The sequence below is a fragment of the Ylistrum balloti genome, unplaced genomic scaffold (assembly GCF_031769215.1).
Source record: "Ylistrum balloti isolate Yb309-2 unplaced genomic scaffold, AGI_CSIRO_Ybal_v1 Utg369990, whole genome shotgun sequence".
Taxonomy (NCBI): Eukaryota; Metazoa; Mollusca; class Bivalvia; order Pectinida; family Pectinidae; genus Ylistrum; species Ylistrum balloti.
The window spans coordinates 647,307-669,694 of NW_026782073.1; the positions used below are offsets into that span (position 1 = coordinate 647,307).

Consider the following 22,388-nt stretch of genomic DNA (forward strand, 5'->3'; position numbering starts at 1 on the left):
AAGTAGAAGGTGTCCTACTGTGTACATACTAACATACAGGTAAGTGACAGGTGTCCTACTGTGTACATACTGACATACAGGTAAGTGGCAGGTGTCCTAACCACTGTGTACACCAATACACACAGGTGAGAGGCAGGTGTCCTAACCACTCTGTACATTATACACACAGGTGAGTGGCATGTGTCCTATCCACTGTATACACTAATACATACAGATGAGTGGTAGATGTCCTAACCACTCTGTACATTATACACACAGGAGAGAGGCAGGTGTCCTAACCACTGTGTACACCAATACACACAAGTGAGAGGCAGGTGTCCTAACCACTCTGTACATTATACACACAGGAGAGAGGCAGGTGTCCTAACCAATGTATACACAAATATATCCAGGTGTGTAGCAGGTGCCCTTACACCAATACATACAGGTGTGTAGCAGCTGTCCTAACACACACACATCCAGGTTTGTAGCAGGTGCCCTTACACCAATACATACAGGTGTGTAGCAGCTGTCCTAACACACACACATCCAGGTTTGTAGCAGGTGTCCTAACATCCACACATCCAGGTGTGTAGCAGGTGTCCTAACACCCATACATCCAGGTGTGTAGCAGGTGTCCTAACTGCCTTGTTGTCCCTATTGCTATCTCTAAGATGAATAATTTATTTTAGTTCATCAGAATTTAAAATCAATGTTGAAAAATGACATACACTGCACATGTTTCCTGTCAGAGAGTTTTGTCCCTTTAACAAGTCTGTCCATATTGCTTGCTTATAAAATGACAGTCAAGAAAATGTGAAAGTGAAAAACTGACAAACATTGATCTTACATGGTGTAGAAATCTATAGGCATAACAAGTCTATTATTTCGATTAATATTACACAAAAACATTTCTCTGTGTGTATCTAGAAATGGTCAATCATCCCATTCATTATCTTAGAAAATCCTTTTTACCAACATTCGTACAGTTCCATCCATTCAAATAGTCTACACACTTACATTATTTGACACATAGAAATCCTCGCACATTTGTGAGGAACTGATCAAAATTATGCATGAATGCAATCTTGCTCTGACGGTTGATAGTCATTGTTAGAGTGGGTGGAGTAAGGTTATTGAAGGCCTCTAGGAGGCGCTGCTTGTAGGTGGGATCGGACTGGCTCTGAAGTAACTGGTTCACCAACTCTCTGTACTGCTCCTGTTTGAGAAATTAGGATATCAACTTTCATATCTAAATGATAACAATACAACTTATTAATAACAATTATACTGAGTATTGATTCATTGCATCCCCCTGTCAACCCCCCCCCCTACCCCCCATGTGATTTTAACAGTAAAGCCATTGATATGGGGATATGGGTGTTACCCTTTGGTAAGATAAAGAAATGAAAATTATCATTACTTTGCAAAAGATTTTAATGTAACATCATCAAATGTCAACACTTTGAAAAAGGAACTGTATTACCTAAAACTTTAACTTAACCTGAAAAAATTAAACCACTTTCACTCTGTTATTAGAGTGAAGACATCTATTCAGGATGTGATGGGACAAACATGTCCATAACTTTAAGCAGAGGACATAAATGTTGTCATACCTGGTGACAACAGATTAGACAAAAGAGTCCAGTACTGGCTGTCTCCAATAGGTCCATGTTAAATGTTTCCAAAAACAGCATATTGAACACAGACTGTAAAAAATAAAGAAAATAAACATGACTGGGAGATATTGATACATAACAAGCATAAAATCTGTCCTGACCTTTCAATACTGACAATGATTGCAAAAAATAGAAACTCTATTTTCAGGAAAAGGTCCCCCAGGTTTAGGTCAGACTTTCTTTTCCCAATATTTACAGTGACATACCTTGAGGAAGTGACACAAGGTGGAATGGATCTGTGTTCCCACCTGATTTTCCTGGTACACATACGAGGCCAGTTCTGTGACAATCTCTATGCTGAGTTTGGTGATGTCAGACCCATAGCTGGTACATGGTCAGGAATGTAATAAGTTTTATCAGTCTTAATCATACCCTATAATCAGAATCAAATGTACACAGTAACATGTGTATTATATCTGTGAAATCTCTTATCTCTGGTCATTTCTATTCTGCAAACCTTTATTTTGCACAATATCAACTTCATTTAAGTAAGCACAATAATGAATTTGTGCTACCACAATGATTGCTATGCTGTCGACATTCAAAAACTGTAATGATAATCTATTGTGTTCATAATTTTGTGCAATGATTCCTTTTATACAACTATCCTTTAGATCAACAATGTAATGTTTTAAACATATGAAATACAATTTCATGTATACAACATATTACATTTCTTAAAGTCCTTATCCATGTACTAAAAAGAAATTCAGAAGAAAAACATTGTGCTTTATTCAAACTTATGTGCTAGTAAGGATACGATGAAAATCCCAAGTCAACAGATGCTACCAGGTTTTTGAACATATCTTCTGGAATACTGGCAAACTTTTCTGGATGTAGCTCAGCCAGAAATGCCACAAGTTTGAAGTACTGCGAGCAAAGTGTAGGGTACTGAAACAGAAAACAAATAACTAAAGACAAGTGTTAACATATAAAAATCACTCCACAATCTCACAAAATAGGGTACTGAAATACATAGATTTCATACAAGTAAGGATAAGTGTTAACATACAGCAGTCATCTCTACAATCTTAAAGGGTAGGGTACTGAAACACACAGATTTCATACAAGTAAGGATAAGTGTTAACATACAGCAGTCATCTCTACAATCTTAAAGGGTAGGGTACTGAAACACACAGATTTCATACAAGTAAGGATAAGTGTTAACATACAGCAGTCATCTCTACAATCTTAAAGGGTAGGGTACTGAAACACACAGATTTCATATAAGTAAGAATAAGTGTTAACACAGCAGTCATCTCTACAATCTTAAAGGGTAGGGTACTGAAACACACAATCTTAAAGGGTAGGGTACTGAAACACACAGATTTCATACAAGTAAGGATAAGTGTTAACATACAGCAGTCTCATCTCTACAATCTTCAAGGGTAGGGTACTGAAACACACAATCTTAAAGGGTAGGGTACTGAAACACACAGATTTCATACAAGTAAAGATAAGTGTTAACACACGGCAGTCATCTCTACAATCTTAAAGGGTAGGGTACTGAAACACACAGATTTCATACAAGTAAAGATAAGTGTTAACACACGGCAGTCATCTCTACAATCTTAAAGGGTAGGCTACTGAAACACAGAGATTTCATATAAGTAAGAATAAGTGTTAACACACGGCAGTCATCTCTACAATCTTAAAGGGTAGGCTACTGAAACACAGAGATTTCATATAAGTAAGAATAAGTGTTAACACACAGCAGTCATCTCTACAATCTTAAAGGGTAGGGTACTGAAACACACAGATTTCATACCAGTAAGGATAAGTGTTAACATACAGCAGTCATCTCTACAATCTTAAAGGGTAGGCTACTGAAACACACAATCTTAAAGGGTAGGTTACTGAAACACACAGATTTCATAAAAGAAAAATCTTAACACATCTCCACAATCTCACAGGGTACAATATTGAAACCTGATCTTACAGGTAAAACACAGAGATTTCATACAAGTAAGGATAAGTGTTAACACACGGCAGTCATCTCTACAATCTTAAAGGGTAGAGTACTGAAACACACAGCTTTCATACAAGTAAGGATAAGTGTTAACATACAGCAATCATCTCCACAATTTCACAATATGATAATTCTTTGAAAGCATGTCAAAATGTATAAATTGCTTACATGGATATGTAAGCAGCTGTGTTCAATTTTTTTTTAAATATCCAATACAGTAATGAATTTCCCTTTTTTTCGGTTTTAATGTTTAGTTTATTTTAGCTTTACGTCCTAATAACAGCCAAGGATCATTTCAATATGTGCCCGGTTTGATTGGTGGAGGAGAGCAGGAGTACCTGGAGAAAAACTATCCGCCTGTGGCCAGTACCTGGTGAGTGCCACAAATAGGCTTCAAACCTGTGACCCAGTGCTGGAGGGCTTGTGATAACACACAGATTTCATACCCTAACCATAAGTGTTAACACAATGACCATGGTTTCTATGAAGTTATATCTATAACTCGTGAATGTTTCAAGGCTATTCTAGTTGAGATATGTGCAAATTAACTATATATATATCTAAAGGGTATATATCTCAGCTATTTCGATGGTATGATCCTGCTACCATGCTAAACAATACAGAACAGAAGTAAAGGTTGTGTCACTCTGCTATATGGAGTGGAACATAGTGTAGATTGGATGATCTTACACTACAAGTATTTATTGTCACCTTGAGAAGGTCAGCATTCATCAGGGGTATCACAGTGTTAAGTCCATAAAGAGCAACGTCTGATGCCTCCACCTTGTCTCCAGGAACAGAATCATCATCTGTAAACATTAAGAAGTTCTAATCTAATCTGTCACAATGATGTCATGATCCTATTATTAACAAGTCATTGTCCTCTCATTAATGAAAAGGGTACTGATCAAATCCTTTAAGTTTTTAACATAAATTTTCAACAATTTAACACTTTGTCAGAATTAAGAATTTAACAATAAAAACCTGTTCTAATGGAAAATTCAAAATATAAGTACGGAGAACATAAATCTGTAATGCTTTGATAACGTATCCATAAATTTCTCACAAACAACAGAACTACATTTTTTGCCAGAATGAAGAATAACTGACCTGGATCACTGAAATCAATGAAATCCTTGGACAAAAGGTTGGTAAGCATTTCCATCACCAACATAATATCATTGTAACGATCCTCCTCCTCTCCACTGGCATCAAAAATATGTTTACCTAAAAACAAATCATAATATCAGCTTTAAACAAATTGGCCAGTCCTAGCCTATGATACAAATCAAACCAGCCAATACCAGCCTATGATACAAAACAAACCAGTCAATACCAGCCTATGATATAAAACAAACCAGCCAATATCAGCCTATGATACAAAACAAAATAGTCTATCCTAGTCTGTGATACAAATAAATCTGTAAAAACTAGCCTATACAAAACAAATCAGCCAATCTTAGCTTATATTAAATAAGCTTGTCGTTACCAATGTTACTTAACAAATGAGGCAATAATATCCAATGTTACTTTAAATGAGCAAATTATAGTCAATATCAAAACTATGTCATGACTTAATGTTATGTACAAATCAACTAATCACTGTCATATCTTTAGTTTAAATCAATGTCAAAGAAATATAATGAAATTTTACTACCAAAATATTTGATTACCTTAGGTCATGTAAACACTTACCAATATTGTGTTTGGAATAGGTCTGTGTCAATGACAAGCAAAGTTCATACATCTTCTTGGAGTCTCTCTGAAAATAGAATGAAAACTCTGGAGTCTTATTAACAGAAAGATGGAAACACTTACAAGCCTGCCAATAATGACATTAATACCATACCTAGATACTACAAGTACATTACTGTAATTCTTCCTGATAATTCTACAACAGTTTCAAAATAAATTAACATACAAACAAAAATCTCCCCTTAAGGCTAAGACATTTGTAATTAAGCAGAAAGCTTCGAAAAGTATTGAATTTCAATCTTCCTTTCCATGGTTGTGGTTTACTGCACAACTCACCTATTTAAAGATATCCTACACACACAGGTATGGAAGATGGAGATATCCTACACACAGGTATGGGAGATGGAGATATCCTACACACACAGGTATAAGAGATGGAGATATCCTACACACAGGTATGGGAGATGGAGATATCCTACACACACAGGTATGAGAGATGGAGATATCCTACACACAGGTATGGGAGATGGAGATATCCTACACACAGGTATGGGAGATGGAGATATCCTACACACACAGGTATGAGAGATGGAGATATCCTACACACAGGTATGGGAGATGGAGATATCCTACACACACAGGTATGGGAGATGGAAATATCCTACACACAGGTATGGGAGATGGAGATATCCTACACACACAGGTATGAGAGATGGAGATACACACAGGTATGGGAGATGGAGATATCCTACACACACAGGTATGGGAGATAGAGATATCCTACACACAAGTAAGGCAGATGGAGATATCCTACACACAGGTATGGGAGATGGAGATATCCTACACACAGGTATGGGATATGGAGATATCCTACATACAGGTATGGGAGATGGAGATATCCTACACACAGGTATGGGAGATGGAGATATCCTACACACAGGTATGGGAGATGGAGATATCCTACACACACAGGTATGGGAGATGGAAATATCCTACACACAGGTATGGGAGATGGAGATATCCTACACACACAGGTATGAGAGATGGAGATATCCTCCACACAGGTATGGGAGATGGAGATATCCTACACACACAGGTATGGGAGATAGAGATATCCTACACACAAGTAAGGCAGATGGAGATATCCTACACACAGGTATGGGAGATGGAGATATCCTACACACAGGTATGGGATATGGAGATATCCTACATACAGGTATGGGAGATGGAGATATCCTACACACAGGTATGGGAGATGGAGATATCCTACACACAGGTATGGGAGATTGAGATATCCTACACACACAGGTATGGGAGATGGAGATATCCTACACACAGGTATGGGAGATGGAGATATCCTACACACACAGGTATGGGAGATGCAGATATCCTACACACAGGTATGGGAGACGGAGATATCCTACATACAGGTATGGGAGATGGAGATATCCTACACACAGGTATGGGAGATGGAGATATCCTACACACAGGTATGGGAGATGGAGATATCCTACACACAGGTATGGGAGATGGAGATATCCTACACACACAGGTATGGGAGATGCAGATATCCTACACACAGGTATGGGAGACGGAGATATCCTACATACAGGTATGGGAGATGGAGATATCCTACACACAGGTATGGGAGATGGAGATATCCTACACACAGGTATGGGAGATGGAGATATCCTACACACAGGTATGGGAGATGGAAATATCCTACACACAGGTATGGAATATGGAGATATCCTACACACAGGTATGGAAGATGGAAATATCCTACACACACAGGTATGGGAGATAGAGATATCCTACACACAGGTATGGGAGATGGAAATATCCTACACACAGGTATGGAATATGGAGATATCCTACACACAGGTATGGAAGATGGAGATATCCTACACACACAGGTATGAGAGATGGAGATATCCTACACACAGGTATGGGAGATGGAGATATCCTATACACAGGTATGGGAGATGGAGATATCCTACACACAGGTATGGGAGATGGAGATATCCTACACACAGGTATGTGAGATGGAAATATCCTACACACACAGGTATGGGAGATGGAGATATCCTACACACAGGTATGGGAGATGGAGATATCCTACACACAGGTATGGGAGATGGAGATATCCTACACACAGGTATGGGAGACGGAGATATCCTACACACAGGTATGGGAGATGGAGATATCCTACACACAGGTATGGGAGATGGAGATATCCTACACACAGGTATGGGAGATGGAGATATCCTACACACAGGTATGTGAGATGGAAATATCCTACACACACAGGTATGGGAGATGGAGATATCCTACACACAGGTATGGGAGATGGAGATATCCTACACACAGGTATGGGAGATGGAGATATCCTACACACACATGTTTAATCTTCATAAAGACTTCTGAGCTAATTTAAGATTTAGTACTTGGTCTTACCTCGCCCAGATAACACAGCATTGCTTGTACTGCCTCAGAGAAAAACTTGATCACTAGCTGAACAACATCTTCATATGCATGATACACATCTGCCAATGAAAACAAACAGCTCTTGGTATATTTCATTGTTAATAGCTCCAAAACAATGTTTTTCAATACATGTCATTATCATCAGTTCCAAAGTAAAGTTTCTCAGTACATTCACTGTAAACAAACTGTCTACTTCAATTCAGTTACTGTTAAGTTATTAATATTCAGGAAGGTTTTATTTTTCATTGATTTCATGGGTACTCGTGATACTCTAATTCATATATCTACAAACTGTTGATATTGGTATAAGTAGATTGAACTATATTTATCCATCAAATCATGTGTCCATGAAATAGCAGTATTTTTAATACCATGAAAATTGACACTCGCGAAAAAAAAAACCCAGTCAATTGTCAACAGTTCTTTAAGTATTCATTGGACAAATACTATTTATTGATCAAAGATGTATCTCAAACATTGTAGCAAATGGGGCAAATACATTACTTCTGATTCAATGTGAAGCTCACTACAGGTTAATGAAAAAGTATTTGTGATCATTCTATAGAACAGCAAATTATATAAGTTGGCTAATTACCAAGAATAGTCTATTTGCTGGATAAAGTTGGTGATATTGATCAGGTACATCATACCAAAGAACTTACCTAGAAGTTTTATAGAGTCTGTCATCAGGGGATGAAAGAAGCTGAAGATACGTTCCATGTTATCAATACGTGTACCCTGGGCAATACCGCATAAACATTCCAACAGGTCTATAATTCTCTCCTTCATATCCGATACATAGGACATCTTCATAAAATTTTCATGGCATACTGTTTCATAAAATCTTGTGTGTATGGAAGTCAGCACCTGAAAATATTTAAATGGATACTTTTTTTTTTAGAAAACAAAAGGAATAAATCAATTTTAAAGCAATAAATGCCACGTTTAAATTGGTGTCAAATAAACTAATAGCAACCTTATAAAAACACATAATGCAGTACATGTGACTTTTGCTGCTCTGAGCTAAAGACAACCTGTTAAAATTCATCAGAAGGACAATACTACCTGTATAAGAGAGAAAAAAATACTGTTTTACGTATATATGCACTGATTATTTCCAGCCAAGTGGAAATCATAGAATAACCTCTCTAATTTGCAAAACTTTGAAGTTCTTCATCAAACTTTGGATCCAATAAGTATACATTTCTATTTGGTCAAAATTTGAAGTATACACCAAATGAAACTCTGTAACGAAAAAATCAAACCCAGTTCTCACAGTATACTTTTAGCGATAAACTAAAATTCATATGAGCATTATTATGATCAAGATTGTTTCCTTCATAATATCAGTAAGAAGTAAGAAATCGTGTTAGCAATACTGCTACGATGATTAAAAACCCCAGGATACCAGAATGGTATTACCTTTAGCATTGTTCTACAATGTATTATAAGAGAAGATTTCTGCTATCAGGAACTTACACAGGCCCAGTATTCATCCTTCCAACTCTCCTCCACCCCAGAGCCTGCCTGTACCAGGGAGCGCAGTAACATCCGCTTACAAGAGAATGGCAACAGACTTAGAGGAGGCTTGTGTTCAGCTTCCTGCTTGGCTAGTGTCCACAGTAAATCACACTTTGTTACATATTCAGCCCTGTTCAAAACATAGCATTGTAAAAAATGAGAATTTGTTTTAAACTATTTCACTTTTCTCAACTATGATGAGTGGGAAATAAATTATATCCTAAATCTCATATTTATATTTCTAGCATAGTCGTTGCTAAGAAACAGGAAAGCTCCAAGGTAAAATTTAAACATTTGAATAAAGTTGACATACTTGTAAGTATTAAGCTTAACATAAACAAAATGTATAGGATATAGTCTAATAAGTTTATAGGAAAAGTGAAAACAGTATATATCATCAGCCTACACACTTCCTGTTTTATTTGACCTTGGGACGTGTGACCTTCCTTACCTGATTCTGTTGTCCACCATGGAGTTGAGGAGAGATAACGTATCCTCTAGAATACCTTCCTCGCCCACCCAGCATGACAAATTACTGAGAATTTTCTCCAGTACAAACTGCACAGTCCATCGAGCACCTTCTGAGTCACGTCCAAATGCAGACAAAATGGCTGGACTCACCTATTAAAGGACAGTAAATTTGTGATACGGAATACAAAACCAGCACATTCTTACTTAATCATCAGAGGACTAAGGACAAGAGGTAACAGAAGGCTTTGGAGTGTATGAGTTCTCTAATTTTACCACAAATATTTGGGTCCATACATACCTTTTGATGCACCATTTAAGCTGAAAAATGTAACTTTTAAATGGAAGATATTTAAAGACAAGAACATTGATTTTTACAGGTGGTCTTATAAGTGTTTATTTCTAGAACTCTGTATGACTGTATATAATCGTCCCATAGCAATTTACTGGTCAGTCAATAATAATAAATGAAAACTGATTACAGACACACCATTACACATGGCAACACTATCCAATATACATTCCCCGTCAACAATTACACATGGCAACAATACCCAGTGCATGTAACCCTGTCAATGATTATACATGGTAACAATACCCAGTGTATGTAACCCTGTCAATGAGTATATATGGCAACAATACCCCATGTATGTAACCCTGTCAATGATTATACATGGCAACAATATCCCATGTATGTAACCCTGTCAATGAATATACATGGCAACAATACCCTATGTATGTAACCCTGTCAATGATTATACAACGCAACACTACCCCATGTATGTAACCCTGTCAATGATTATACATGGCAACAATACCCCATGTATGTAACCCTGTCAATGATTATACAAAGCAACACTACCCCATGTATGTAACCCTGTCAATGATTATACAGGGCAACAATACCCCATGTATGTAACCCTGTCAATGATTATTCATGGCAACAATACCCCATGTATGAAACCCTGTCAATGATTATACATGGCAACAATACCCCATGTATGTAATCCTGTCAATGATTATAAATGGCAACAATACCCCACGTATGTAACCCTGTCAATGATTATACATGGCAACAATACCCCATGTATGTAACCCTGTCAATGATTATACATGGCAACACTACCCCATGTATGTAACCCTGTCAATGAATATACATGGCAACAATACCCCATGTATGCAACCCTGTCAATGATTATACAACGCAACACTACCCCATGTATGTAACCCTGTCAATGATTATACATGGCAACAATACCCCATGTATGTTACCCTGTCAATGATTATACAACACAACACTACCCCATGTATGTAACCCTGTCAATGATTATACATGGCAACAATACCCCATGTATGTAACCCTGTCAATGATTATACAACGCAACACTACCCCATGTATGTAACCCTGTTAATGATTATACAGGGCAACAATACCCCATGTATGTAACCCTGTCAATGATTATTCATGGCAACAATACCCCATGTATGAAACCCTGTCAATGATATACATGACAACAATACCCCATGTATGTAATCCTGTCAATGATTATACATGGCAACAATACCCCATGTATGTAACCCTGTCAATGATTATACATGGCAACAATACCCCATGTATGTAACCCTGTCAATGATTATACAGGGCAACAATACCCCATGTATGTAACCCTGTCAATGATTATACAGGGCAACAATACCCCATGTATGTAACCCTGTCAATGATTATACAGGGCAACAATACCCCATGTATGTAACCCTGTCAATGATTATACAGGGCAACAATACCCCATGTATGTAACCCTGTCAATGATTATACATGGCAACAATACCCCATGTATGTAACCCTGTCAATGATTATACAGGGCAACAATACCCCATGTATGTAACCCTGCCAATGATTATACAGGGCAACAATACCCCATGTATGTAACCCTGTCAATGATTATACAGGGCAACAATACCCCATGTATGTAACCCTGTCAATGATTATACAACGCAACACTACCCCATGTATGTAACCCTGCCAATGATTATACAGGGCAACAATACCCCATGTATGAAACCCTGTCAATGATTATACATGGCAACAATACCCCATGTATGTAACCCTGTCAATGATTATACAGGGCAACAATACCCCATGTATGTAACCCTGTCAATGATTATACAGGGCAACAATACCCCATGTATGTAACCCTGTCAATGATTATACATGGCAACAATACCCCATGTATGTAACCCTGTCAATGATTATACAGGGCAACAATACCCCATGTATGTAACCCTGTCAATGATTATACAACACAACAATACCCCATGTGTCTCCATCACATGTACCATGCTGTTACTGTTAATCAAGTTTCATGCATATGTCTTTTCCCATGCTTTATGTTATTAGAGATTTTAATTTACCTAGAAATAATTACCGTAAATTTTCGCGTATAGTGCACACTTTTTCAAGCTAAAACTGTAGTGTCACAACAATATTATCAAAGTTAATTTTGTCTCAGTATATATGTTTTCCAATCTTGAATTATCTTTCTCAAAGGATAAGTCTACTGACAAAGGATGCAATACTGTAACCAAAGAAATGTACTACTGAAATATAATCAAAAGTACTAAATGACTAAAAAGACTGAAAAAAGGTCTAACTAGAAGATGATTGATAATGATAAATGTCTTTTATAAATTCCAGTAAGGTGTCTTTGAGCCCAGACGGTCATCTAACTATATCAAGACCTGAATACTTCTGTAGTATGTACCTTACTTCTAACAGGTTTCGTGTCTGCTTTAACAACCTTTCAGCAGTGTAGACTGTGGTACACACACTCAGTCATAATAATACTAGAGTATGGTATTAGTAGTTGTGATTTAGAGGGACAAAAGTACAATACATAGCAGAACACCTAATCTTAGATATGTAATGCTGAAGGAAGATGATAAATTCTACAGGCATAGATGTCATATACAACTTATGGAAGCCCATAGGGGCTGCATTGCTCACCTAGCTTTGTTTGGTTTGGCTGAAATTGCTTCGTCCCAACTAAAGGAAAATGAATTCTAAGGGCTTGTATTTATTTCCCCAATGAGCCCCACCTCTCTGCCCCAAAGTGGTCAGCCAAACCATTTATACAAAGGTCTCTATCACCCAAGCATGCTTCAAACTGTCACAGAACCCTGTCATTCCTACAGAAGAAAAAGGATTTTAAATAATTAACTCTATTTCTCCTATTGAGTCTTGCCCCTCTATAAGAAAATTATTCCTTTCACCCGAGGGTGCTTCCCACCAGATTGAGACAGAGTCCATGCATTCCTACTGAAGAAAAATGGACTTAAAGAATTAGCTCTATTTCACCTATTCAAACCTGCCCCTCTGGACCGATGGTACCGAGACCCACTATTTTTTACAAAACTGATTCCCCTTCAGCCAATGATGCCTCAGACCAAACTGGGACAGAATCCTTACATTCCTGAAGGAGAAGGGGATTTTAAAGAATATGTTCTATATCCCCTATCAGGCCCCACCCCTCCTGCCCCAGGGGGCAAGACCCACTGTTTATTGATTTCTCTTTATCTAAGAAACCTTCAGACCAAATCTGGACAAAATATTTTGGAAATTCTCCAAGAGGGTCAGATCCACCATTTATACAAAATAAGTCCTTTTCCTTTAAGGTTACTTTTGACCAAATTTGATTAAAATCCAATGGGTCGTTCATGACTCGCAGTGATTTGTTAGAAAAGTTGACATACAGATGGACGACAGATGCTGCAGTATGCCAAAAGCTCACAAAGCCCTTTGGGCCAGGTGAGATGATAAAATGAAACAGGTTAATGAAACACTAAGTGACTCAAGGTAACTGATGAAAAGTTAACAAAACATCAACACTAATTGATCTGAAAGATTTCAAAAAGATTACTGCAACATGTTAGGGTAAAAAATTAAATGAGCATTCTCATACAACAGATTAATGAAACATGATAGAGTACACAAAGCATGGCAGCCACATGTGTCCCCCATCAATGACTTATAAGAAGTTGTTAGGACCAGTGCATGCCTAACATTATGCCACTGGAAAGCTGGAAACAGTGGTGATGGTATCATCTGTGATTCTTCAAACATAAGCTTTGTAATCGGAGCAGCACATAGATTACACTTCATGCTGGTCCCTCTAACTATCAGTACTTACACATGGGCCCAATGGATTCATTTTACCAGTGTAGGAAAGCTTTGGGGTCTGCAGGTCAAAGGTCATACATATTAGTCCAACATCATTACTTGAATCTTTCAAAATGAATTGTTACCATTGAATGTAGCCTCCTATTTGTACTTACTTGAAGTATTTGGTGTAAATATATTTGTCTTACCAGGCAAAAATAAATACAAATTTTGACTTAACTATTGTTCAGAAGTGGATTAAATGAACAGGCCAGACCAAAGTTAGTTTATTTGGTTTATCATTGTTCCCTAAGTTTCCTTATATCAGGTCAACCTTTCTAAGTAGATTACTGTTGTCCATGCTACCTTAACTGATTACCATAACTTACCTGAGAATAATAGTTCTCATCTGGTAACAAGTAGCACTGTGACCATCGCCGTAGAAACCACATGGTAGTGGCGCTAACCTGTGGACTGAGAGACCCAGTCATCTTGGCTTGTAGTGCCCGCTTCTCTACCTCACACAGACGTAATACTGCTGAGATCAGCCTAGAGTGAGAACAGGATAACAAACAGGATCAATCTGTGATCTCTATATATATATATCTAATTGAGATTATTTTCCACACTTGTATACAATGGATTATTGCCACGCCCCCTTCCCCCATATTAAATTTACCCTTCATATGTATCTGCTTTAACATCAAACTTTAACCCCTTTCTTATTTTTGCTCTATAGGTAAGAGATTGACTGAGGCTAAGGTTAAACTGTGGTGAATGTTTCATCGTAGTCCGCACAACTGAAAATGATGATATTGACTTCAGGAAAAAATATACATGTATCTACCTGACAACAAAGTCTGTGTTATGGTCAGCCCCTGGAATGCTGTCTGCTCTCTCCCCAGGGGATGCCAGGACCTTGAGTGTTGTGGGAATGTCTACTGATTTTGACTGGCTAATAGAATACTCCATGATGTCCGAAGGGATCATAGGGGTCTCTCCCTCTGATTCTTCCGTTAATACAAAAGCTGGAAATGTAAAATTCAAACGAACAATTTGAAATATATCCTAGTGTTATATCCTCATACAACACATAAAACATGACAAAGTGAAGGTTGTGTGTGTCAGATGGTGTAAGGATAGGTAGGGGAGAGACTTACTGGTGACTAATATAATCCAGTGTATATCCTCATACAACATGGTTAGGTGAGGGTCCATAGGAGGGGGCTGTGTGTGCGATTGCTGTTGATGCTGTAGTCGCTGTAGCTGACCATGTAACCTAGCAACTCGATCCTCCAGTAACCTGTGACACAACATTAGAACACATCCTGATATCAAAGTGACATTTCTGTCTCTTTCCTCAGTTACTATCTCAATGTGAACTCTTACACAATTCTATTTTCTATTTTAGCTTATCTGAAATTCTCAAATGATTCAACTGAAGTGATTTAAGATAGGTAAAAATCTTTATAGAGTATAATTAATCAATCACATTTTCGGTCTAATGACACACTACAAAGTGATAGATATTAACCAACTCTTACCGACAGAGACTAGGTATACTGTGCCCTGGTACCATCCGTCCAAATATACCAATACTACAGAGCTGGTCAGAAAACCTCTCACGGTCGTCTTCTTCTACACTGTCAATCTCATCTTCATCTGACACAGAATCCATTCCTTCCTGTAATTCACCACCACAAAACATGTCATAAAAAAAATTGTTCGGTTATTATAATATCATATCAAATTTATTTCACACCTATTCTCCTACCTTAAGTATTTCAAAACTATCAAAACACATTCTCAATCTTAAATGGAAAATGTGAAACTTTCTTTTACAGTTTAAAGATAAACCAAATCATCTAAGAAATGAAAAATAATGATTTATACATTAAGTGCCCTCATTCAATAACTCAGACCTATCTTTTTAAATCATAACCATACTATATTTCTACAAAGTATTAAAACCGGTATTCTCGTATGTAGTCTAGAAACCATCAAACTGTGTTACCAGTGATCTGAGACCATTTTATAGTACAGCTGTTACCCGTGTCCTGGTTCCATCTGGTGCGCTGATGTGACATTGGATATACGAGTTAAACACTTGTTGAGTCTGTGGTCGTAGTTTGTCTAACGATACATCCTTCATTTTGGAGATTAGCTCCATCCATGTTTCCAGCATCTTCTCATAGGCCTCCATGTGAATTGTGTCATCCTTGTGGTACTACGAAAGATAGGTCCTCACATTTGTATTTATTTCACAGACTCAAACATCTATGTCAGGCTTATATATTTCTTGCCTTTGGTTAAGATATGAACCAGGTATCTGTAATTTTTTCTCTAACCATTTTCTGATTTCATTTTCTCAGAAATTTAAGAAATGATACAACAGCTTTTTAACTCTGTGTAGAGTCAGTCTATATTACATAATTTGCGCTGGTTTCTCTATCTTACAATCATCTTTTGCAGTAAAAATATCTTGTATTCATTGAAATGCGATAAAAGGAGCTACCTAGGTACTGATTTAAGTTTTTTCATACAAGAAATCATTTTTTTTCTTTGTACATCCTTGTAATTACATACAACAATATTCAGAGTTTGATACAGATAATTACATAGTACTTTGTTCAGAGTTACATGTTTACAACAATACAGAGATCTATTGAAAGAGTAGAACATACTGCCTCCTCCAGTGCTGCTCCTCGTCCCATGGTGCATGTAAGTCTTGTCAACTGCTCCAAAAACTGGTCAAACATTTTCTCTGGTAGTGCGAACAAAGATGCCATTGGGAACTGCATCACCAGGTTTTTAAAGATATTTGCTACTCCAAGGTTTTCATAGTCTTGGAGGTCAATGCTGAAAAACATGATCACAAAGAAATTTAACACAAGGCTTAGTAAAGAAAATCAATTTTACAAAACATTTTCGCAACTTCTCAGAACGTGATAAAACCTCTCCCATGGTTAACCTGACATATTAAAAAAAATATCTTCAATGTGAAATATTTCTTACAGGTGAGATTTCAACAAAAGACAATGAACTGAAGTCATCTAAAAGTGTGACATCAAAACCATTTTTTTAACATGTGGTCATTGCTGATGTTACTCATGTTTATTTTAGCTTGTAAGATCAGCCAACAGCTGATTCTAAGATAACAGACCTTGTGGTTTCTACCATACATTACAAACCTTGTGATCAACTGTAAAAATCCATCAATAAAAGTTGCCAGGTATTCACAGCGGGCTTTGTCATCTGCAAAGATGTTACCATTGAGTGAGGCCAGCTGTGTTAGACACTGCATGGAGTGGTGGGCCATTTCTGAGTTGTGTCTAACCTTCCTATGGATCTGTGTGGGGACAAGAGCAAATGAACATTGAATCATTGAATTTAACTTGCCTTATAATTTCAACAAATTGAAAACTTTGTCATTCAAATTGTTTTGATGATTGTTTATCTATCATAGTGAAACAAGTTAACAACAGCACCTCAGGTACAGATTTGATCAGATGTTATCATGACTTAGTTCTGGTTTAGTTTTCACAAAATCCTGATCAGATGTTATCACAAATTATTTCTGGTTTAATTTTGATAAAATCCTGATCTAATGTTACCACGACTTATTCCTGGTTTCGTTTTGATTACTAGTAGACTGAATAATATCAACTATTCTACCAAACCTCCAAGAAAGAACAGTTGGCTCTCCTCTAACATTCCTGGTTTTGTAAATAAGTCTGCATGTTTGTACTACATAATATACAACTACAGAACAAAACATATAGTAAAAAGAATAGATCAGATTGTGTACAAAATACATGTACCAGGACCTATCACAAAGCATACAGTGAAAACTATAGACATATTTTGTAAAATCTCAGCATGCACATCAGCAGATCAACTGACGACAGAAGATATTGGTGTAGAGTATTACAACTACAGCAAACACAACAATAATCTAATCTAAATACTTTTCACTGACCTTAAAGAACAGAACTAACACTGTCTTGTCCATTAATGTATCTCGCCACTTTTCATTTGGTTTTAATGGAATGTTCTGAGTCATCTCGAAAGATCCAACATGTCTTCTTGCAGCTGAAAAGTAAAGATACAGATATCAATTTTTTTTTCATTGTTACATTTTATATTTCTATAAAATCCATAAGAACCTATTTATAATACAATCATACCACTGAACCAAAAATCACAAACAGGTAATCAATTTTCCTATGAAAGCAACTCCTTAAATGGTAATTCATTATGCATCCATTTATATGATGGAAAAAGAGCACTACCACATCATTCTTGTCACTATCAATTAAAAAATTAAGAATGTAAATTCTTGTTGAAAATCCTCATGAAAGAGAATAAAAGTTCATAGTAAATTTTGACCTATATTTAAATTGAAGTGTGGACTTTCCTCATCTACAGCTGACAGATTATTATCTCCCTTGATTTCTTAGAATTTTATAAGAATACAAATGGATCCTAAGCTATACACCATATATAACTAAATGCCTCCCTCAACCCTATACACTGTTCCATCCAGGTCAACAAAACTGATAATAATAAGGTTACATCACTTGTTTCACAAATCTTGTGAAATAAATATAGATATACTTTATATAACTGACCTTTGGGTACAAATTCCCAGCACAGAACTTGCTCAGAGATGGATAACATTCTGTTGAGGACAGCCATAGCCTCTCGGGGGAGAGGGCTTGGCTGCTGTTCCAATTCATTCAGTACTTGTAATGCAAAAAGCAGCACCCTCTTTAAGTCTGCCTCCTGTAAAGACAACAAGATGGAGATTTACTACTGAGGTCTTTGACAATTTTGTAAAGGTTCAAATAATACTTTGCGACCTTTATGAAGACAAATGATAAGCTAACTTTTACCACCTCTTCTTTCCAAAACAGTGTACATTTCAAATCATTCAGGGTAATTTGGCTTAACTGACATAGCTCATTCTGAATACAGGTACTTTTGGAATATACAATAATTTTTTTATCATAAGTCACATTCTAATAGCTAGATATGCAAGTAGTGGAAGCAATACACAATAACGAAATGGCTGAGTAATCAAAATAAATTTTCAAACTTTTAGTAGAAGATGTAGGAATCTTTCCAAATGCATTCAGTACTAAGTGTAATTCACTAAACCCAGATTTAGTTCATTATCATCACCTGAAATATAGTTACCCTGAATGTAAACCACTTTCTAAAGCATATTTCTTTACCTCAAATGCTCGCTTGCAACGAGTGTGAAATTCCCAGGTAAAGCCCACACTGCTTGTCCTGCTAGAGCTGGAGTACTCATTCAGTAATGCCGTTAACATGGAACATGCGACCAGTTGCTGTAGTAATTCAAGTAAATAGCTGATACAACAACCCTAGTTATATTGTTTTAACAAAATCTTAATACAGGTCAATTAATATTGTCAATTTGGTACTAAAAGATAAAAGTTTTTAAATTACCAAAAATATTTCAAGGTTTATTTACAGTAGATATGACAATTAAGGAATACAAAAGAAATCAGATATATTATAATATCAAAGAACGTTAGAAATATATTCATTATGTAGGATGATAACGACACAAAAAATCAGAGGATTCAAGAGGTCAATCGAACTTTTCCAAACTTACATCCGGATATAAAAATGGAAGAAGTTGGGTACATAATTAGTGTCATCTAGTTACCATGGTGACATTGCCACTACTGACGAGGTGAGTAACATCCTGGAACAGACTGTTCCTGCTAGCCCCTTTTAGGTCCTCTAGGGTACCCCTTTTAAGTATCACAGCCACAGTCTGGAGGATCTGCTCCCTCACATAGCTCTGGATCCTGTCAGCATCAAAGTGATGAAATATAGAAAATACAGAACAAAGATGAAAAAAAAAGTGTTGAAGATAAAATTTCAAATTCATTTTCAGAAATTTTATCTTTCATAATTTTAATGAAATAAAACCTGAAACAGTTGACAAGTACTTACGTTATATTTTGAGTAATGAACCGGAGTAGAAATGATCGCAAGGACTCCACATCTTCAGAGCTAAGAATGGACCATTCTCTTATGACACCCTCCTTAATGGTAGTAGCCGCTTGGAACAGGACATAATCACACTTGCTGTTTTCTTTTTTGAAATAAATAAATTAATAAAAATAAATAAACAAAGTTGAAACACCTGTAATATGTGACCTTGCATATCAGCCATTACATAGATTTTTTCAAAGTAATAATGAAATTACATTGTTCAACAATTACAATTATGAACTGCAATTGTATGTCATTGTTGTATGAATGTTTTACTTATAGATAAACTTTAGCATATGCTCTCTTTTTGAGAAATCTCTTCAATAACAACCTTGTCATCTGAACATTTAACACAGTCACTCAACAAAAAACATCTACTTATGGATGGGTTGCTTTAGGCAACTAACTGATTGACTTCTACTGAGGACAGCAAAGATCTTATGACTAATCTGGTGCAAGATTTGGTCATGTGACTGAGGGATAAACCCTATGGGCATGGATCAGGCGTGACATTACTCAAAACCTTACACACATACATGCACAATTTGCTTACCAAGTATGTATCTGCATAATTTGTATGGCATCTTTGTCTTCCGAAAGTCCATAATAACATTTTCTGCAGCATGACGCTCTTCTGGTGTCACAATATTTGGTGGAGCCTTCAATGTAAGCAAAATTTAAAACTGAAGTCCAAAGAAAGTAAAGCTTAAATCTATATGATAGCAATACGCTCTTCATGTTTTATGTTTGTAAATGATATATGTACATGGTATCACTAATAAATTTCTTGATTATTCTGTCAAAACCGACCATAATATAGATTTCACAACTCTGCTGGGTGTATTTTCCACTGGTATAAATGCAGCACATACCAACCTCATTTCCAACTGCTGTAGTTGAAAGAGCTAATGAAATGAAATTTATCTGAAGGCATTATTTGTGGGTGAGATTGTTTTCTGATCAAAAGTAAAATGTTAGTCAAACATGGCATTTGTAGAAAGTCCAGAAATAATTCTAATACTTCAACATTACCAGTCATTTCAAAATGACTGACAATTAAAAATCTTATCTTTAACATAAGGCCAATGGGTTTGAATGGCCATCTGGCTAAAAATTTATATTAATATTATTATAGCAGTAATAACAACTATTATCATATGATAAACTGCCCATACAATCAACTTTATATGGAAGTGTGGCTGAAACTTCATTACCCACAATACACTTATCGCAGCATGCAATGAAAACTGATGACCCATTGAATGGATTAAAAAAAATTGACAGACAAATGTCTCTTTCATGTGGAAATGAAATCAAACTTAAAATCTTAAAAAAAAACAATTAAGCTTAACAAACTTATACATTGTATGGTGGTATGTGCATGTGTTATTTACATATAAAATTTTTATCTGGTTCAGCTTATACTAATCACACTTGTTGTTACTGTAGGAGGAAAGTCGAGAAACACATATCTGTTCGGTGTATCAAACCCACTTTTAAAAAACTGCTTCGGTGAAGCTGTGAATCAGGCAATTCAAAATGTTCATCATGTTGATCAACTTGTGCTTGGTTTACCAGTGCCTTTTTCAAATTATTCTATATAGTTCATATATGCGCATATTTCTTTCTACTTTTTATGTTTCATCTTTTTTCACTGATTGTCTAAGTTATGAGGACCACGACGTCGTCTTTGAAATGAATTGAGGGAGGATGGACATTATAAATGATACTATGACTCCTAATCGGACACTGGCCTACAAGGCTACATGCTTGTTGAAACGTTTTACTAAAATTTATCAAAACTGTCAGGTACCTGGCGTCTTCCCAGACAAATAGCCATGTTTAATATTCACCTTTCCTTAACCCACACACTGCACATCGATGTTAATCAAATAGACATAACTGCATTGTTTTAGTAAAAATCACAATGCAGAAACTCCGCATAATTTTTTAAGAGTTGCAAAGTACGCGTGAAGATTTAGGTGTTCTTACTAATTTCATCACCAAAAACCTCATCGTGTGATAAGAAAAGTAACGACCTTAAGACACATAAATTAAAATCGAACATTTCAATTAAGCCGAATAAAAAATAAACCCGCTGACACCCACCAACACAATTTGTGTGACTTGTTCCAACTCTTGAACGATTCTGTCCTCCATTTTCTCTCAAGACCGGAAACGGAAATGATAAGTTTTAGAAGAATTTTAAAAAATATTCGAAACGAAATCCAGTTTGTGAAAATTATAGATTCAACCAATTGTTCTCAGTGACCATTTTTAAACGCATGTTTATGCATACATGCTTTTTTTATAAACTCAAAGGATGAAATTTGAAACATGATTCAAGGAGGTTTTTTGGGCGGAGAGTAAGACCAAAGGGAGAGTAAGATTGATGGGGGGG

General features: G+C 36.5%; 1 protein-coding gene across 1 annotated transcript; it reads right to left on the reverse strand.

Annotated features, from left to right (window-relative positions):
* Positions 1–462: 462 nt before the first annotated feature.
* On the reverse strand, positions 463–21,827 carry LOC132547955 (exportin-4-like). Its single transcript, XM_060211772.1, has 25 exons — positions 21,801–21,827; positions 20,541–20,646; positions 19,946–20,087; positions 19,653–19,797; positions 19,192–19,308; positions 18,586–18,739; positions 17,934–18,046; positions 17,146–17,303; positions 16,639–16,813; positions 16,005–16,181; positions 15,499–15,638; positions 15,115–15,257; positions 14,802–14,982; positions 14,344–14,503; positions 9,782–9,951; positions 9,289–9,460; positions 8,472–8,676; positions 7,780–7,868; positions 5,323–5,389; positions 4,738–4,854; positions 4,339–4,436; positions 2,419–2,549; positions 1,865–1,982; positions 1,596–1,688; positions 463–1,198 (listed from the first exon to the last, which is right to left on the reverse strand). Exons 1-25 carry the CDS (start codon positions 21,825–21,827, stop codon positions 1,001–1,003), a joined length of 3,396 nt encoding a protein of 1,131 aa, XP_060067755.1. The 3' UTR covers positions 463–1,000.
* Positions 21,828–22,388: the final 561 nt, after the last annotated feature.

Bases quoted from the DNA above. Each gene is read 5' to 3' on its own strand.
- LOC132547955 (XM_060211772.1), bottom strand. From the start codon at position 21,827: ATGGCTATTTGTCTGGGAAGACGCCAG. The intron at 20,088-20,540 runs GTAAGCAAATTG...ATTTCAAAAAAG, and splicing joins ATTATGCAGATACATACTTG to AAAACAGCAAGTGTGATTAT. The intron at 19,798-19,945 runs GTAAGTACTTGT...TGATGCTGACAG, and splicing joins TTCATTACTCAAAATATAAC to GATCCAGAGCTATGTGAGGG.